General features: G+C 48.9%; 1 protein-coding gene across 1 annotated transcript; it reads right to left on the bottom strand.

Moving 5' to 3' along the window:
• Positions 1-12751: 12751 nt before the first annotated feature.
• On the bottom strand, positions 12752-17209 carry TP53RK (TP53 regulating kinase). The gene is made up of 2 exons (XM_084887498.1): positions 16856-17209; positions 12752-14248 (listed from the first exon to the last, which is right to left on the bottom strand). The coding sequence occupies exons 1-2, from the start codon at positions 17151-17153 to the stop codon at positions 13770-13772; spliced, it is 777 nt and encodes a 258-aa protein (XP_084743624.1). The 5' UTR covers positions 17154-17209; the 3' UTR covers positions 12752-13769.
• Between the last annotated feature and the right edge of the window lie 927 nt (positions 17210-18136).

Genomic DNA, 18136 nt, shown 5'->3' with positions numbered 1-18136 from the left:
CTTAATAACAAATTGTTTCAGGTGAAAAAAAGTATTTCAGCTATTGTAGTTCCTTTGAATTTTCATGTAAATTTTTATTTTTTAAAATATATATATATATATATATATATATATATATATATATATATATATTTATTTATTTATTTATTTACAGAGAGTAAGGGAGAAGGATAGAGTTTGAAACATCGATGAGAGAGAAACATCAATCAGCTGCCTCCTACACACCCATTCCTGGGGATGTGCCCTCAAACAAGGTACATGCCCTTGACCGGAATCGTACCCTTCAGTCCACAGGCTGATGCTCTATCCACTGAGCCAAACTGGTTAGGGCCATGTAAATCTTTAGAATAATTTGTTTGTATCTACAAAAATTCTTGTTGGGATTTTGGTGATAGGAATTACATGAAGCTTGTATGTCAATATGGAGAGAATTTACATCTTTACTATGCTGACTCATCTAGTCCATGAGCATGGTATGTTTCTCAATTTATTTAGATCTTCTTTGATTTCCTTGATCAGCATTTTGCAGTTTTAGCCTAAAATTCCTATACATATTTTGTTAGATTTATATGTTACATTTTTGAGCAATATAACTAGTATTCTGCTTTTTCAGTGTCTATATGCTCACTGCTAGTATACAGAAATAAAATTGAATTTTGTATGTTTATCTTGCAACCCTGCTCAATCCTATATAATAAAAGCCTAATGTGCAAATTGTCCCCTTTGGAGTTCGACCACTTGCTATGATGCATGCTGACCACCAGCGGGCGGCACAGAACATGGCAGGCATTTGCCGACCCATCACCCCGCAGACTACAACCAGCAGCTGTGGCAGTGGGTGGGTGGGGGGGGGGGGGCAGCGCCTGGCTCCCAGGTGCTGAGGGAGCCAGGCAGGGGGCCCAGCCCTGAATGATCGCCCCATAGGTGGGATAGTAGAGCAGGTGAGGGGGCGACACCAGGCCAAGGCAGGGTTCCAGATGAGGCTGCGAGGCTAGGGGCATAAGCTGGGGCCCCATCCTGGCAGGCCACCCCGAGGGACCCCATCTGTGCATGCATTCGTGCACCAGTCCTCTAGTTTACTTATAAATTCTAATAGTAAATATTATAATTTGTTTTGTTAAATCCTTGGGACTTCCTACACAGACAGTCATGTTTACAATAAAGATAATTTTCTTGCTTCCTTTCTGTATGCCCTTTATTTTCTTCTCTTGCCAACTGCACTTGCTAGAACCTCAGTCACTATGGTTGAATAAGGGTGTGAGAAGGGACATTCTTGTATGGCTCACAATCTTAGGAAGCATTCGGTCTCTCGCCATTCAGTATAACACTAGCTGTGTTTGGTAAACGCTCCTTATGACAGTTATTCTAGTGGATATGCTTTTCATTTAAAAGATCCCTTGGGCTGAGATGATATGGTTGAAACCAGAGCAGTTGTGGCAGGCATGGTGAGAAATTATTCAATTCTTGATATGTGTTGGCAACAGAGTTGGCAGGTCTTACTGATAGTCCGATGAGGCCTGCAGAGAAAGAAGCTGTTGCCAGGATCTAATGGAATATTTCTCATGGTGTGAGAAGTACACCAGTGAAGAAATACACGTTATTTTATGTTGTACTACATGGCATTTAAACAATAACACTGAATCCCATAAAACTAGCCCCTGTGCCAATTTCCTTTAACTCTTTACTGCACCATGGAGAGAGTCTCAGTTGGGTGGTAGTATCCCTATACACCTCAGCACCTGATCAGCTCTCTTTGTAACAGCCAGGGAAGGCTTTAGAGCCAGAGATGTTGGGCAATATTGGATAGTAGTGATTGATTTTTATTTTATTTACTAGGGTCCTGGTGCACGAAATTCGTCCCTCAGCCCAACCGGCCCCCAATCACATACTGGGAGCCCTCAGGGGATGTCCTACTGACAGCTCCCTGTGATCTATTACTGGGGTCTGCTCCTGCTCCAGGCTTACCTCACAATGACCTGGGTGCCAGGATGTTCTTGGGACACAGGCGCTGGGTGCCTATGTATGCAAAGTAACCACCATCTTGTTTTGGGCTAATCTGCATAGTCACTCTGATTGGCTATGGGCATAGCCAAGGTACAGTCAATTTACATGTGTGTCTATTATTAGGTAAGATATTCATTTAATTCATTTTGACTTAGAGCAAGTGATTTTTGTACTTTTTAAAGCCCATGATTTATTTTTTTTAAAATCCTCATTTTAAGTTAAACCTATTTAAGTTTATAATGTGAAACAACTCCAAGAAAAATATTAAGTAACTCATAGTGCAAACAGTACCCAGTCACAGCAAAATCCAAAAATTGGATGCAAAGATCTGAAACCTGGCAAGCTGAGAGGTGGCAAGAGACCCAGAACGGAGTCCAGGGCTCCCCTCCTAGCTGGCTCATGCTCCCAGGATTCCAGGAACTCCCAGGGCGAGTTATTTCCCAATGGACCTTGCAGGCGGTGATGAAACTTTCTCCCATGTCCTTTCAGACTGGGGGCTTGACCTTGAACCAGCCCCATAGCCGGTTTCATCAAAGGTTTTAGTTACTTAGGTTAGTGTCAGACAGATGAGGGAGAGGCCCCATGGGGAGCACTTTGGACATTCGAGGCCTGGGAGTGGGAGGATGGGGCATTCCAAACGGGAAAACTCTTCCTGGGGCTTTGGACCAGCTGGCATTATAGAAACTGGCCCGTTCCCCAGAGTCTCTGGAACTGGCTAAGAGACTAAGAGTACAATACTTAGTATTAGACTAGAGGTTGCAATCTGGTGTGGCTCAAAAGTAATAATAAGAATATTGTTACTATAGCAGGAATATATACTGTATTATGTACCAGGCACTGTGTCCAGCACCGTACATGCATGAGCTCAATTAATCCTTCTAATAATCACGCTGCCTTCAGACAAAGCTACATTCAAGTTCTGGCCATGCTGCTTGCTTCTTGTGGCAACCCAAGGCAAGAGGTGTCATTCCAATGGGCCTCGGCTTCCTTTCTGAAAAAGGAATGCTAACAGAATGTAAGTAATTGGGAGAATTAACAGGCACGGGAGTAGCACAGTAGTTGCACACAGTAAACAATGGGCAGCAATCGTTGTTCTGTCTGCATGTCCCCTTCCTAGATGTGCGTCCCACGTGCTCCACTCAGAGCGCGATTAACACTCTTTCCACACTCAGCAGCGGCCGGGAAGCGGGTGGGGAGTGGAGGCCGTGTCTCTGTCTCCACCTCTTACTTGAAAGTGGGTGGGGCTTGTGATGAGCCTCCTAGCAGAACACGCAGACGGATGCTGGACGTTTCCAAGGCTGAGCTCTACACAGGATACAGCGTCTACCTGGTCTCTTCACCCTTGAGACTCGCCCCTTTGAAACAGCCACCATATCTGATGCTCAAAGTAAACCAGGAAAAAAACACACACAGAGCGAGGAACCAAGGCTCCCGACCAACAGCCGGCAGCAAGGAACTGGCGAATGAGTGAATCAGCCTCGGATGATCCCGGCCCCCGCCCAGAGGAGGCCCCAGATGTGGCAGTCCATTGGAATAGGTAACTTACTTTTCTCACTTGGAGAAGAGCTTCCTAGAGGAAGGAGAGTCCACAAGACACGAGTCCTCTACCTGGTGGCTTAGACCTGCAGGAGGAAAATGGCACCCGGGCTGCACCACGAACTTCCTTCCTTCCTCCACCATGCACTGGCTGTGTGGCTGTGGACAAACGCCTCCATCTCTCTGAGCCTCAGTTTTCTCACCTGTCCCATGGGCCTATCTTGTAGGGCACATGTGTCAAACACAGGGCCCCCTGCCCCTGACAAGGAAGTAGAATGTGGGAGGGAATCCTTAAAGAACTTCCACAGTGGATGGGTGATTTGACTACCATTTCTTTTCACTCCCTACATAGGGGTGTCGAACTCAATCAGAGAAGGGGCCAAAATCTAAAATCCAGCCTAAATCGTGGGCCGAATGGTTTACTGAACAGTCATAAACTGACAATGTCATAAACTGACAGCGGAGTGCAGTGATGACAGCGCGGTGCGGGCCACATTGCAAGGCCTGGCCGGCCGGATTTGGCCCTCGGGCCTTGTGTTTGACACATGTGCCCTACAAGATAGGCCCATGGGACAGGTGAGAAAACTGAGGCTCAGAGAGATGGAGGCGTTTGTCCACAGCCACACAGCCAGTGCATGGTGGAGCTGATACACACTGCTGCAGCCCGTTTTTAATAAGCAAATAACAATTTGTGGTAAACTATGCATTATATATTGATTGCAGTCCTCCACCCCGTTATTACTTGGCTTGCTGTGTGTCGGGCACAGAGCTGGGCACTTACATAGATGGCCAGATCCTGCCCAGTTCTTCGACCCCATGTCCTGCCTGCTGTGCTCTCCATCGTTGTGCAACACCCTCTCTGTGACCTTTTTCTGCTTTTTGAATACAAGTTCTCTGCGGCGATGGCTCCCTCCGCCTTCCCCACCTTCCCATCGCAGTGGCTGATTCATTCTCATTCAGGTCTCAACTCAAATGTCACCTCCTCAGAGGGACTAATCTGATGAAGCGTGGCCTTCCTCAGCGCTCCGTCACTGGTCCCGTATGGAATCCCCCTGAGTTATTTCCTTTACAGCGTGGCTTGTCATTTGCGGTTCAACCCCAGGAGAACAAGGAGTTCAAATTGTTTCTGGCTACATTCCCAGTGCCTGGAACAGAGCCTGAGACAGAGTAAGGGTTCAAGAAATATTGAATAATTAAACCTGCTTGAAATTATTGTATTTTGTTATTATGAACATTCATCAAACGTCTAACTGTCATTCATACAACAAGTATTAAGTGAGCACCTACTATGTGCTAGGATTTATTTTGGGATTTAGCAGTGATCAAATAAGATAAAAGCCTCTGCTCTATAGAGGCTTCATTTTCGTAGCTTTACAGTGAATGAAACAGCACACCCCATGGTCTTGGCCCTGTCGAGGGAAAGGAAGCAAGGAGAGGGGAGAGCGCATGAGGGGGTATTGGCACCACTTTACCCACCTCCCCTGTCCAGCAGGGACCCTCAGTGCCCCCATGCTCCTCGCTGAGCCCTGCACCACTGCCAGCATCGCTCCGTGAGGCACGTTGGTGGAGGCCTCTCCAGCTCCAAGAGCAATAGAGTCTTTGAGGCAGGACCCTGCAGGTGGGCCTCAGGCTGGGGCTGGGATAAGTCACCCCTGGAGAGGCCTGGGGGTGGTCCAGCGTGGCCTGGCAGGGTCTTCCCTCACTCTGAAAGGGGCAGGCCCTGGACTCCCCTGGCCTGGAGCTGGGTCCCGGGTCCTCCTCTCACCCCTCTGTTCCCGGCACAGGCGCAGGTTTACACAGGCCAGGAGGCCTTTGATCAGGACCAACCCCCAGGGCTCTCAGTGTTTTTTGTTCCAAGCTGCAGGGCAGGAACTCGCTCTGCTTTGAACTCCAGCAGGGAAGACTGAGGGTGGGTGACCTGTGTGTGTGTGTGTGTTTGTGTGTGTGTGTGTTTGCCGTAGTGGGAGGAAGGTTCATGTGACTCCTTGGCTTCCTTTCCAACAACCAGGTTGGACTCGGATGAGAAAACCCATTTCAATTCAGTAAATGTTCGCAGAGCACCACTGCTGCCCACTACTTCCCAGCCACCGTGTTAGAAATGAGGGCTGGAGCCGAAACCGGTTTGGCTCAGTGGATAGAGCGTTGGCCTGTGGACTGAAAGGTCCCAGGTTCGATTCTGGTCAAGGGCATGTATCTTGGTTGTGGGCACATCCCCAGTAAGGGATGTGCAAGAGGCAGCTGGTCGATAATTCTCTCTCATTGATGTTTCTAACTCTCTATCCCTCTCTCTTCCTCTCTGTGAAAAATCAATAAAATATATTTTAAAAAAAGAAAGAAAGAGAGAGAGAGAGAGAGAGAGAGAGAGAGAGAGAGAGAGAGAGAAAGAAAGAAAGAAAGAAAGAAAGAAAGAAAGAAAGAAAGAAAGAAAGAAAGAAAGAAAGAAAGAAAGAAATGAGGGCGGAGGCAGTGGAGCCGCCAGGGCCCCCTGCCCACGGAGCACACAAGAAGCAACTGAGCAAATATACAGACACCCGTGCTCATGAGCGGGACGGAGAGAAAGCTGGGCAGGGGCAGGGCTAAGGGTATCGGAGGGGGAGGGCTGGAGTGGGGGAGTTACCTTTTACACAAGGTGCTCATGGAAGACGCGTGGTGTTGGCCAGAGAGCCAAAGGAAGTGGGGTCTGTGGGGAACAGGGTTGCCGGCAGAGGGAACAGCAAGCACAAAAGGCCTGACATGGGCCACGATTGTGGTGAGAATCGTGTGGTCGGCCCAGGACGACAGGCAGGGGTCAGAAAGGGCGGGGTGGGGGCCCGTGGATATGCTGACCTTGAGTGGGGTAGGAACACAGGAGTACTTTGAGAAGAGGAATGGCATGATCTGAATTAGACGGACCAGGATGCCCCAGGCTGCTGTGTGGAAAACAGGCTGGTGGGCAGGGGTGACGCAGAGGCAAGGCATCCACAAGGAGACGGGGAAGGTGGTTCAGGCAAAGGATCCTGCGGCCTCAGCCCCAGGGATGGCTGTGAAGAGGTGCAGAGCGCTGGGTTCTAACCTGCATTCATAGGCTTTTTACTGAATTGTAACAGACAGACAGAAAAGCACACCTGTTGTCAGTGTGTATGGAGCTTGATGAAGTTTGACCACAGAATCCACCCATGTAATGAGCACTGAGCTCAGGAAAGAGAATGGACCCGTTTCCCAGGTGCCCCGGAGCCTGCCCCAAACCACTGCCCCTCTCCGAAGCCAGTCTCCTAACAGGAAGTAAAGCTAACAGGATTTGCTGCTGTTAAAGGTCAGGTGGGCATGTGGGGTGAGAGAGGGGAAGTCAAGGGGGCTCCCAGGTTTGGAGCTAAAGCACTGGGTTTGCAGAGCTGCCGTTTCCGGTGATGGGAAGGCTGGCATAGAGACCAAGGGGTGGGGTTTCTCTCTGACCGTGTTGAGTTTGAGATGCCTGTGCCACCTCTGGGGAAGGCACAGGCATCTTATCTGGGAGGTGCAAATTCAGATGCTTGCAGCGACAGGTAGCATGAGGGTGAAGGGGTCTGGGAGCAAGAAATATTGCCGAAACCGGTTTGGCTCAGTGGATAGTGCGTTGGTCTGTGGACTGAAAGGTCCCAGGTTTGACTTCGGTCAAGGGCATGTACGTTGGTTACGGGCACATCCCCAGTGGGGGGTGTGCAGGAGGCAACTGATAGATGGTTCTCTCTCATCGATGTTGTTTCTAGCTCTCTATCCCTCTCCCTTCCTCTCTGTAAAAATAAATAAATAAATAAATAAATAAATAAATAAAATACAATATATTTTTTTAAAAAGAAATATTTCACTTTCCTCTTAACTTGATCCAAGAAGAGCAGGATAAGCTTGACAATAAATGGTGGCTGACAGCTGGCTTCTGTGTCAAGAGCCAATAAGGAAGGGTGGCAATTGGGGTGAAGTGGTGAGCACGAGCCCTCCTCTAAAGAGAGGGGTCAATATTGGAACGGTGTCTAGTGTGGCCAGATCTCCTGACAACAGTCCAGAAAAGTCAGATGTCTGGATTTTTAAATTGTTTAATACTAGCAACCAAAAACCCAATGCTATATGGCCCCAACAAAAATGTCTATGGGTATGGCAACCTGTCTGATCCAGATCGAACTGTTCATTTTACAGAAACGGAGGCCCAGAGGAGCCTGGCATGTTCCCCAAACTCAAAGAGGAAGTTGGTGGCAGAGAGTGGCCAGACCTTGAATAGGCTGAATCTCAGGCCAGTGTCCTTGCCTCTTGGTTTCTGGAGAGAAAGTGCTGGAGCCCGCCTGCCACGGCTCCTTCACTTTGATCTAAACAGAGGCTCCTGCTGCCCAGGTTACCCAGCCTGACCCAGGAAGGCACAGACGCCATGGAACAAACAAGGCTGTAGGGGACTGGAATCTGCATCTTTCTTTGGCTTCAAAAGTGATAGAAAACCTGGTGAAAGCAGCATCAGCTTTACCGATGGTTGCTGATGCATGCGGTAAATCAAGGAAAAGAGGTTTGAGGTCTGATGTCAACAGAGAGAGTTGCACTCTGCAGTGGGAGCCAGATATGGCAGGGATCTCCCTTTTCAGAGTCCGGCACAGAGAGATGAAAATGGTTCTGAGTGAGGCGGCCAGGACTTGAGAAATAAAAGAAAGAAAGAAGAGAGAAGACGCAGAGATAGATTTATAAAGCTGGGAGCCGGGTGGGACCCTGCCGTCTTCTGATGGAGAGATAGGGATCCAGAGCCCACGCAGAGTGTTCATTTTATATATCCCCAAATACTAGGAAGTATCACCAAAATTTAGAATCAAAGGAGATTATTTGTATTCTTGAGTAGGCTTGAGCATTCCTGGTGTATGACTGGACTTACATATCAAAGCCATAATCCGACACCTGGGCAAGGTTAAAAGTCAGTACTGATAACATGCCCAGCCTTTCTGGGGAAGCATGTCCCCAGGGCGTGGCTCTGCCTATCGCCCTGAGTTCAGCTGACGATAATTAAAGAAATGCCCCTGTGCCTTCCCAGGGGGCCCTCTACAGCACTCTACACATCGCTCTGCTCCATGGCCCTCTTCTCGTGGACTCTTTGCCTCAGGAGTGGCCTCTGAACCTCCAATTATCACCCCTGCATTCGGAGCAGGCATTGCTGATGGGCAGGTGTTGGAGTCTGAGAGTCCTCACCCCCCCTTTCACCTTCTACGAGAAGCAAATTCTTCTCCAGAAGCACAGATTCCCTCTTGTGTGCTATTGGCCAGATAAAGATCACATGCCCACCCCTATGTCAAGGATCAACCTGAGATTCCCTAAGATAAAGCCATCGCCCACTAATAAATACCTGAGCAAGCCGAGGCTCTGTCCAAAGGGATGGGGGTGCCTGAGGCTCTTGACAATGTCTGGCACGATCTCCACTCTTTACAGGAGGATGACTGGGCCAGTGGCTCAGATCCTCTGTGCTCCAGCTTCCCCTCCTGGGAAATGGGTGTAGGAAATAGCGACTGTTCCTGCCCTCTCCGCACCCATTTCCTGCTTTCATGAAACAGTGGTTTTCCTGGGGGCAGCGGTACTTCACATCACCTGGGACATGTGGGAAATGCATGCTCAGAGCAGCCCCAGACCCTGGGATTCAGAATACACTGGGTTGTGCCTGGCTATGTGGAAGTGCATCTGAGTGCCCCTGGCTTGTCCATTGAGCATATAATATCGTATTAAAATGGCCTGTTTATTGGTCTCTAAAAATAGTAGCAACATAAATTGCAAAACAACAACAATAGCTAGAGCCAGGCACTGCAATACTCCACATGCAGGATGTCACCGGTGCCTGCAGTGGGCATGGAAGGACCGATTGCCTCAGATGCAGGAGAGGTCAGCAGGCAGCTTTCAGTTGTTGCCCTTCAGGGATGGAGTCATGGGCAGAGAGTGGCCTCATATCAAAGCTCATACCCTCCCAGGGGTGGCTGCCAGTGCCTGTGTGATGTGGGGTGATGAAGGCCCGGTCATCGCGGCTCAACGTGGAACATCTGTGCAGGTCATTGTAGCTGAAAAGCTCCCCGTGGGGTCAGCTGAGGCTGTGGTCAGGGCTGCCTCTCAGTCCCACATCTCCCTCTGCCCTCCCCCTCTCCTTCCCTTCCCCTTTGCGGAAGTTGACTCCAAAGGCATGCCTTAGTAAGTCTCTACACTCGGCGGCATCTCAGAGTCTGTTTCCTGGGGATTCTGACCAATGGCAGTACTCACAACAGCTCCTTGAGGTAGGCACCATGGTGAGCTAACTTTGCAGATGGCACTGGGGCTCAGAGAGGTGCAGTGAGGGGTCCCAAGCCATGCTGCTGGTAAGCAAGGAGAACAAGGGGTGGGAAGGCATCAAACTTCCCAACAGAGGGTGGCGTCATCTGGCTCTGAAAGGTGCCTCTCACTGCTGAGTGAGGAGGAACGTAGGGGCTAGTGCAGAAGCAAGGGGAGCTGTGGGGAAACCTCGGACTGCGGCAGTGTGGGGAGAGGTGGTGGGCTCCAGCTGGCAGCTGGTTTTTCTCATTACCGTGGCTCCCTCTGAGCCAGGCACAGCCGAGGTGCTCAGTACATACAGGGTGGATGAATGAGTGGTTAGAGGATGGATGACAAATTCAGACAGGAGGGAAGTAGGCAGCCCACGTCTGTCTTGCTCACTCCATTCTGCGTGATGAGCGTGGTGCCCATCACGAATGGATGCTCAGCTAAAGTGTTGAGTGACTAAATGAACAAGTTCAAAAGAAGGAGATAGGAAGAAAGGAGGGAAGAGGGAGGAAGGAGAGGGAGAAAGGCAGAGAGAGGCTGGATGGAGGAAGAGAGAGGGGAGGAAGTGGAGGAGGAGGAGGAGGAATGGGAGGAAGGAGTCCTGTTTATATCTTTGCTCCAGGAATGAGAGTAACCTGCGCCCTCTAGTGGCAAAAGAGAGCAACTCCTCCGGGCTGGGGAAGGGAATTCAGGGCTTTGGGGTGTTGTAACTGTAACGCCAGCTTCAGGACCGGAGAGGCTATTCCCAGTTCCCCACGAGAGGCAGGTAAGAACATGGTTCTAGCAGGCAGGGTCAGCCGGGTGAGGACAGGGACCAGGCGAATGAGGCTCTTACTAGGGCACAAGCTAAGGGGGCACCTAAAAACTCGGGAATCAAGGCAAATGTTTTAATATAAACTTTAAAGTCAAATTGGCAAACCCTGGCCCACACATCAGCTGCCTGTTTTTGCAAATGACATTTTATTAGAGCTAGGATCAGGACTAGGGTTTACTTTCTTAGTTCCAGCGAGAGTATACCCCACAAGCTTCATGAATGTAGGTGTTCCCAAAGACCCTCGGCCTGCACGTGGTGCTAGTGTGGCCAGCTCACCTAGCTTAACAAGAGCACGCCTGCACAGGCACTCACTCCGCCAGCCTGGGTAAGTCCCTCCTGTGGCCCGTGGCCCGCCCACGAGGCCCTTTTAGATATTCCACGTGTGCGCCTTGCCCTTTCCGATGGACAGATCTCAGGGTCACATCACGTTTCCCTGACTGTGCCTCACTCACTCACTAGTTGGGCAAGATTTGATTTCTCTGTGCCTCACCTGCCCCCTCTGTGAAATGGGTTAAGGCATGCAAAGAACTTAAAACTTCTCAAACTGTTGCTGCTGTTAAAAATGTGGGATATCCTCCCGGGGTTTGAAACCCAGCTCTGCCGCTTCCTGTGACATTGGGACATGATGTTTTGCCTTGCTAAGAGTTTCCCCATCACCAAAGTGGGGATTATAACTCCTGTCTGAGAGGGTGCAGGTGGGAATTCACACAGAGCTGCCACTGGCTCATCACCACAAAGCACCGGCCAACCCCACATGGACTCCGAGGAAGCTGGGATGTAAAGGACGCCTCAGAGCTTGTGAGACAACTAGGGCCGCTTAGGAATGCTTAACCTCTTACTTCCCATAGGCCAAGCTCACAGATGAGCCAATCGTCTGCAGCATCCCTCTGTCTGCAGGGGAGATCAGTTTTCCCTCCCACCACTGCTGGCTGTCACGTCACTCACACCAATGGCTGTCAAGCGGCCACACCCCCACCCCAGTTACCATGGTCACTGGCCCAGGCGGTTGTGTGGCCTTCTCCCTGATTCCTTGCCCCTATTCCTTTTTCTACCAATGTAATGCTTTCAAAACATGTCTCCCTGTTTAAAATCCTCTGAGACACATCCTATATAATAAAAGCCTAATATGCTAAGTGTCTGGTCAACTGGTCAGCCATTCTACCATTCTAAGCATAATATGCTAATGATATGTTAAGGCCACTCAACCGCTCGCTATGATGTGCACTGACCACCAGGGGGTAGACGCTCCAACCAGCAGGTTAGCTTGTTGCTGGGGTCCAGCTGATGGAGACTGGGCGATATAGGCCAGACACACCCTGGCGCCCTCCCATGGTCCCTTCCCAGCTGGCCAACCTCCCGCATCTCTCCCCAGGCCTGATCTTGCACTGGTGGGGTCTCTCGGCCTGGCCTGTACACTCTTACAAAATCCGGGACCCTCGGGGGGAAATCGGAGCCAGTTTCAGCACTATCCCGCAGGCCAGGCCAAGGAACCCCACTGGTGCATGAATTTGTCCACCGGGCCTCCAGTTCTAAGATAAAGACCTGTCACAGCCAACATTTCATTTCTTAAAGGATCAATGGAAAGATTATGGGCTTTGGAGGCAGGTGAAAGTACCCCTAACTGAGACATCTTGGATAAGTTCACCCCGTTTAAACCCATTTCTCCATCTATAAAATGGGGACAATACCCAACGTAGAGTTGTTTTACATCCTAGCACAATGCCTAACATGCAGTAACCTGGTGATGGTATTAGTTCTACGAGTCACCACTGCCCAGGAAAGGCTGCTTTCTTTCATTCCTGGGCACCTGCCACATGGGAGAGCCAGCTCACCTAACTGGTGAAGGAAAGACACGTCTCGAGTGTTCTCTCTAAGAGAGCAGGTGCCGTGTCCACCTTGCTCGTCATCGTACCCACTACCTACTACAGTGCCAGGCACACAGAATATTCACTTGTTAGGTGGAGCTGACAAGGAAAAAAGATCTCTTCCTGTACCTTCCACACACACCTTCAGTGGGGCAAGACACTGAGGCTGGGCAAGGTGAAGTGTGAGCTATTAGTGGCACTTTGCATCTTATTTCAGGTGTCTGCTACCTTCCTGCAGACCAGGCTTTACCAAACTTCAGTCACATCCAAGCCACGTCACCATGTTTACTCTACTCATTGTCTGTGAGACAAACTGATCCACTTTTTTAACTATGTAAACTAAAAGGAACTTTATAGAAATCACTGTTTTAACTAGAAGATAACCACAAAATCACAGAGCAACAAATATAAAAACAATGTTGTATAAAAGCTTTTTAAAGAGAAATTGGAGTTAAGCAGTATTTTTCATCTTTTTCACCATAACCCTCAAAAAACATATTTTATATCAAAACCCAGTACTCATCTACAAATATACACACACACATATATACACATATATATAAATAAGACTTATAAAACAGTATTTAAAAAACTACATGTAATGCACATGTAACGCTATTTCCTAGTGTCTGGTTGTACTTTATTTTTAAAATGCTGCTGGTATCCCACTACAAGGATTCCCAGAGGAATGCCAGGAACACCACAAAAAAAAATAACACTGGCTTAAAAGGCTGGTGCAGAGGCACTGTCACCGAGACTCTGTACTCGTCTCCCCGGGAACGAACAGAGGATGTGGTTCCATGTTTTTTACTGCCTGCCCATGCTCCTGAGGAGTAAGCCTGTCCTAGGTTTATTTGTACTCGGTTCTGTCTAGAACAGGGGTGGGGAACCGTTTTTTCTGCCAAGGGCCATTTGAGTATTTATAACATCATTTGCAGGTCATACAAAAGTATCAACTTAAAAATTAGCCCGCTATATTTGGACATTGGCAGGGCCAGATCAAATGATTTTTCGGGCCTCACACTGCCCACAGGCCAGAGGTTCCCCACCTCTGGTCTAGAACATGGCTTATGTACATGGTGAGCTACTGAGAGCAGGTCAGTGCAGGGGATAATGACACTTAACAAGCAAGAACACAGACTTAAACAAAGCACTTAAAAATATCCCAAAGCTTTTTTTTTTTTTTTTTTTTTTTTTTTTTTTTTTTAAATAACCCATCCTCTTAGCATTTCTTCAAATTTTCTGTGAGGTAAATAGCGTAACTGTCTGTGGTTGTCACACACACTCTGCTACCCGACCATGGACCTCTTTCTTCCTCTCAGACGCACTTCATCCAATTTTTTGAGCACTGGCTTGGCCTTTTTGGAGGCGGCGGCGTAGCTCTTCAGAAAGGCTTCAAACACACTCTCGGTGTTGGGATGGGTACTGAGGAAGGCTTTCTCCAGCACGTAGAGGTCAACCCCCTTGTCTTCCGGAAGCGCAGAGATGAAACTCAGCCCGAAGTCGATGAGCACAATGTCCAGCTGTTCCGGGGGGGGCTTCAGGAGCATGTTCGAGGTGGTGAGGTCGCCATGAATGAGGTCCTCGTCATGCATTCGCGCCAAAACCTGCCCCACGGTCTCGGCTAAGCCCAGGAGGCTTTCCGGAGGTTTTCCGCTCTCGATAGCGGATTGAATATAATCTCGAACAGTCACCGAGCCCTCGATTTCTTCCATGAATAAGCAGTTGGAAGCATAATCCACAAAGAAGACAACTGGGGCAGATATCCCTGCAATCAAGACATAACCAGTTTGAATTAGACTTTTTTTTTTTTTTTTTTTTTAATGGTAAGCTTAACTTTTAAAGATTGATCCAGTTTTTTACATTTTCTATCTGCTTATTTCAGGAAAAAGATTTAGAAACAGTGCAGAATGGTACCTCATAATTCATCTGAAAGTTTCTCCTGCTCATGCGCTTTATAACTGCTCCCTGAACTACACCATGGCTAAATTCATACTTATTTCCTAAAAAAAACAGACAGACTAAAAAAGCCAGAGGGTAAGGGTAGCCCAGGTAAAGCACTATCTGTCTGACAAGGACCCAAACAGGAGGCCAAGCAGTGTACTGGCTTCCAGATTCATCTTCCAAGTCAGAAGGACGAATCAAAATCTCAGCTCCCTTCCTTGTTAGCTGGGAGCAAGGGGTGAAGAAAACAAGATGAAATCACACAGCTAAGCTGACTTAAAAGGGAGTCTGTACAGTCAGGCGGACCATATTGGTTCAAATGGGAGGAAGCCCAAGGAAAAGTTTTAAAAAAATATATATGTTTTATTGATTTTGTACAGAGGAAGGGAGAGAGATAGAGAGAAACATCGATGAGAGAGAGTCATCTATCAGCTGCCTCTTGCACACCCCCCACTGGGGACATGCCCGCAACCAAGGTACATGCCCTTGACCGAAATCGAACCCGGGACCCTTCAGTCCCCAAGCTGACGCTCTATCCATCGAGCCAAACCAGTTTCGGCCTAAGGAAAAGATTTTATTTCCCTTTAACTAGCCGGAGAACTTGAGTTTTTGAACTCTTCAGTTGTGTCAATGCCTAGAGGATATATAAATACTATAGATAACCCCCTGAAGAACTGATATCCATTATGCAGACCATCATTAATCTAGAGGATTAACATTTTAGACCACATGTGTCAAACACAAGGCCCGAGGGCCAAATCCAGCCCGCCAGGCCTTGCAATGTGGCCCGCACCGCTCTGTCATCACTGCACTCCGCTGTCAGTTTATGACATTGTCAGTTTATGACTGTTCAGTAAACCATTCGGCCCGCGATTTAGGCTGGATTTTAGATTTTTGGCCCCTTCTCTGATTGAATTCGACACCCCTATTTTAGACCAACCCAGAAGCTAGGAATATAGGGCTGAGTCTGAGTCTTCTTAAGAACTCTCAACTTTTTTTTTCTTTTTGGAATGCTCTGGGTGTTACCTCTTAATGTTTCCAATTTGCAAATTCTAAGACCCTTGAATAAAACTTGTCATTTTCAATATTAACAAGGTCTCCTGATGCATTTACGCTTGGTTGCCACTTGTATAACCTTATAATCACATCAACTTCTCTACACCTCCCTTACTGCATCTATAACATGAGAACAAGACTTCAGAAGGTCTAATGAATCTTCACTAAATGTCAACCATGCTCAGGATCTCGGGAACATTTTGGGGGTGTAAGGGAGATACAGCAGGACACAGGGCAGCCACAATCCCTGCTTAAAGCACCTTATACCCTAGAGAGGGTGCAAAAGAAAATACAAACACACAGATCACTTCATTAAACCCAAGCAGGGCAGAGATCCGCCTGCCTGTTCACTACTGCATTTCCTCCAGATCTCCCGGCACCTGACAGTGTCCGGGGACACAGGTGCCTAAAAAACGCCAATGTAAGGAAGAAAGGCAGGAAGTGTGAGCGTGAAAAGCCAGTTTTCCCGAGGCAGAAAAATATGAGCTGAGCAGCCTGGCTGGGCCTCTAAGGAGCTGAGTAGCTTTGGGCAAGTTACTTCCCCTCTCTGAGACTCAGTTTCTCACCCGAGAGCAAGTTTACCGTGATGGTGCACAATGGTGTTTTATTGGAGAGGGGAGGAGGAGTGACTTAATGAAATCTACCTTCATTAAGCACTACATGCCAGTAATGCATTCAAATGTAATACATAATACATGGCATACATGCCTCACTGAATGGTCCCAAGAGCCCTATGAGATTAATACTGCAACTGGAATTTCTCTTCACAGGAGAGGAAACAGGCTGAGAGGTGAAGAAACGTGTTCCAAGGCTACAGTGGTGTCAGTACTTAAAAACCCAGAGAAGTACAACCAATGGACATAAAACTATGGGGAGGGAGGGGATGTGTGGGAGGGAGGGAGGGGGGCAATAAAAAAAAATCAAGAAAATATGTAAAAAATAAATAAATAAATAAATAAAATAAAATAAAAAATAAATAAATAAATAAATAAATAAATAAATAAATAAATAAATCCCCAGAGAGTCTGGCTCCAGGGCAGGTACTTATCCTCGCATCTGCTTCTTAAAAGTAATGCATCGATCAGGATCAAACACCCAGACGGCACCAAGGGGGCAACGGAGCCTGAGCGCGGTTAAATGACGCCTGTACCGGAGCGACAGGGCAGAGCCTGAACGGACCAGGCCCCAGGGCCCAGGCTCCCCCTGAGGCCCAGGGGCTGCCTAAGCGTGAACGAATGATGGAAGAGGCGGAGACGGAGGAGTGAGTCCTCAAGACCACGCGGGGTGCAGGGGGCGCAAGGGAGTCCCGCGCCGCACCGCACAGCCCAAGCCCCGGAGCCTCGGCCCCTCCTCGCCCCGAGCCGGGCCGTCTCACCTGCGCGGCGGCAGCGGAGCAGCGCCCGGGCCTCCTGCACCGTCCGCCGCCGGCCGAGCCGCGCCTCCAGCGCCGGGTGCCGGTAGCCCTTAGGGAAGCGGTGCTTCGCCACGGCCGCGCGGCCCTGGAAGCGGCCGCGGAACACGCGCGCCTCGGCGCCCTGCTTCACCAGCTCCAGGCCGCTCAGGAAGCGGCTGCACCGCTCCCGGGCCGCGGCCAGCGCCTCGGCGGCCAGCGCCTCGGCCTCCAGCGCCGGGTCCCCATTCTTCGCCGCCTGCACGGCTCCCGCCGCCGCCATGGCTGCGCCTCGGCACCCCTCGGCTCTGCCCGGAAGCTGTCGGAGACGTTCGGCTCGCTCCGCAGAGCCTCGGCTCCCTTGGGCCAATCAAACGCCGACACTCCCGCCCCGCCTGCGAGTGGTTCCGCCTCCCGATCTTTCGGCCCCACTGAAGCCCCGAAAAGACTCCGGTGGCCCTGCCCCCCTATCTTCGGCTCTTTCCGGAAAATTTCGGCCTGACTCTCGGGTCTTTTCCGGAGCTGGGCGTTTACAGCATAGAACAGTGGTTGGCAAACTCATTAAAGCCAAATATCAACAGTACAACGATTGAAATTTCTTTTTTGAGAGCCAAATTTTTTAAACTTAAACTCTATAGGTAGGAACATTGTTACTAACTTAATTAGGGTGCTCCTAAGCTGGCCTTTGCTAAAAACACAAGGAGCCAAAGAGCTGCATGTGGCTCATGAGCCGCAATTTGCCGACTACTGGCTTAGAAGGCAACCACAGGTTCCTGATACAATGTGCAATGCAGCAAAACATTTCTCTGAGTTTCAGCTTCATCACTTTCAGTACAAAGATAATCAGTTTTACTTTGGCAATTGCTTATTAAAATTAAATAAGATGTTGCCTGTGCTGGTGCCTGGTGGTTGGCATACACTCTTCATATGTTCATCTGTCTTCCTTTTGGGACTCTGAAACACTGGAGAAAGGCCCTTTGGTCCTAGGGTTGCTCTGACGCTTGCTCTCAACTCCACAATTTCTTTCATCAAAGGGCAGGTCACCTTTTCAAACATCACACCCTTTGTGATGGTATACTGTGGTTTCCAGCACCCCTCATCAGGCGAGACTACTCAGGGCTCACCCAGAACTAACTCGATTAATAACGCCCAGTTTCCCAAGTATGTGGTTTCATTATCATAATTGTTAGTGTCCACATAAGCCTTCTATTTCTATGGTTACCAAATCGGTTTGAGCCCCGCCTTTGAAAAATCCACTGTGAAAAC

The sequence above is a fragment of the Pipistrellus hanaki genome, assembly GCF_964339955.1.
Source record: "Pipistrellus hanaki genome assembly, chromosome: 6".
In the NCBI taxonomy this organism is placed as follows: Eukaryota; Metazoa; Chordata; class Mammalia; order Chiroptera; family Vespertilionidae; genus Pipistrellus; species Pipistrellus hanaki.
This window is presented reverse-complemented; position numbering and strand designations above follow the sequence as displayed.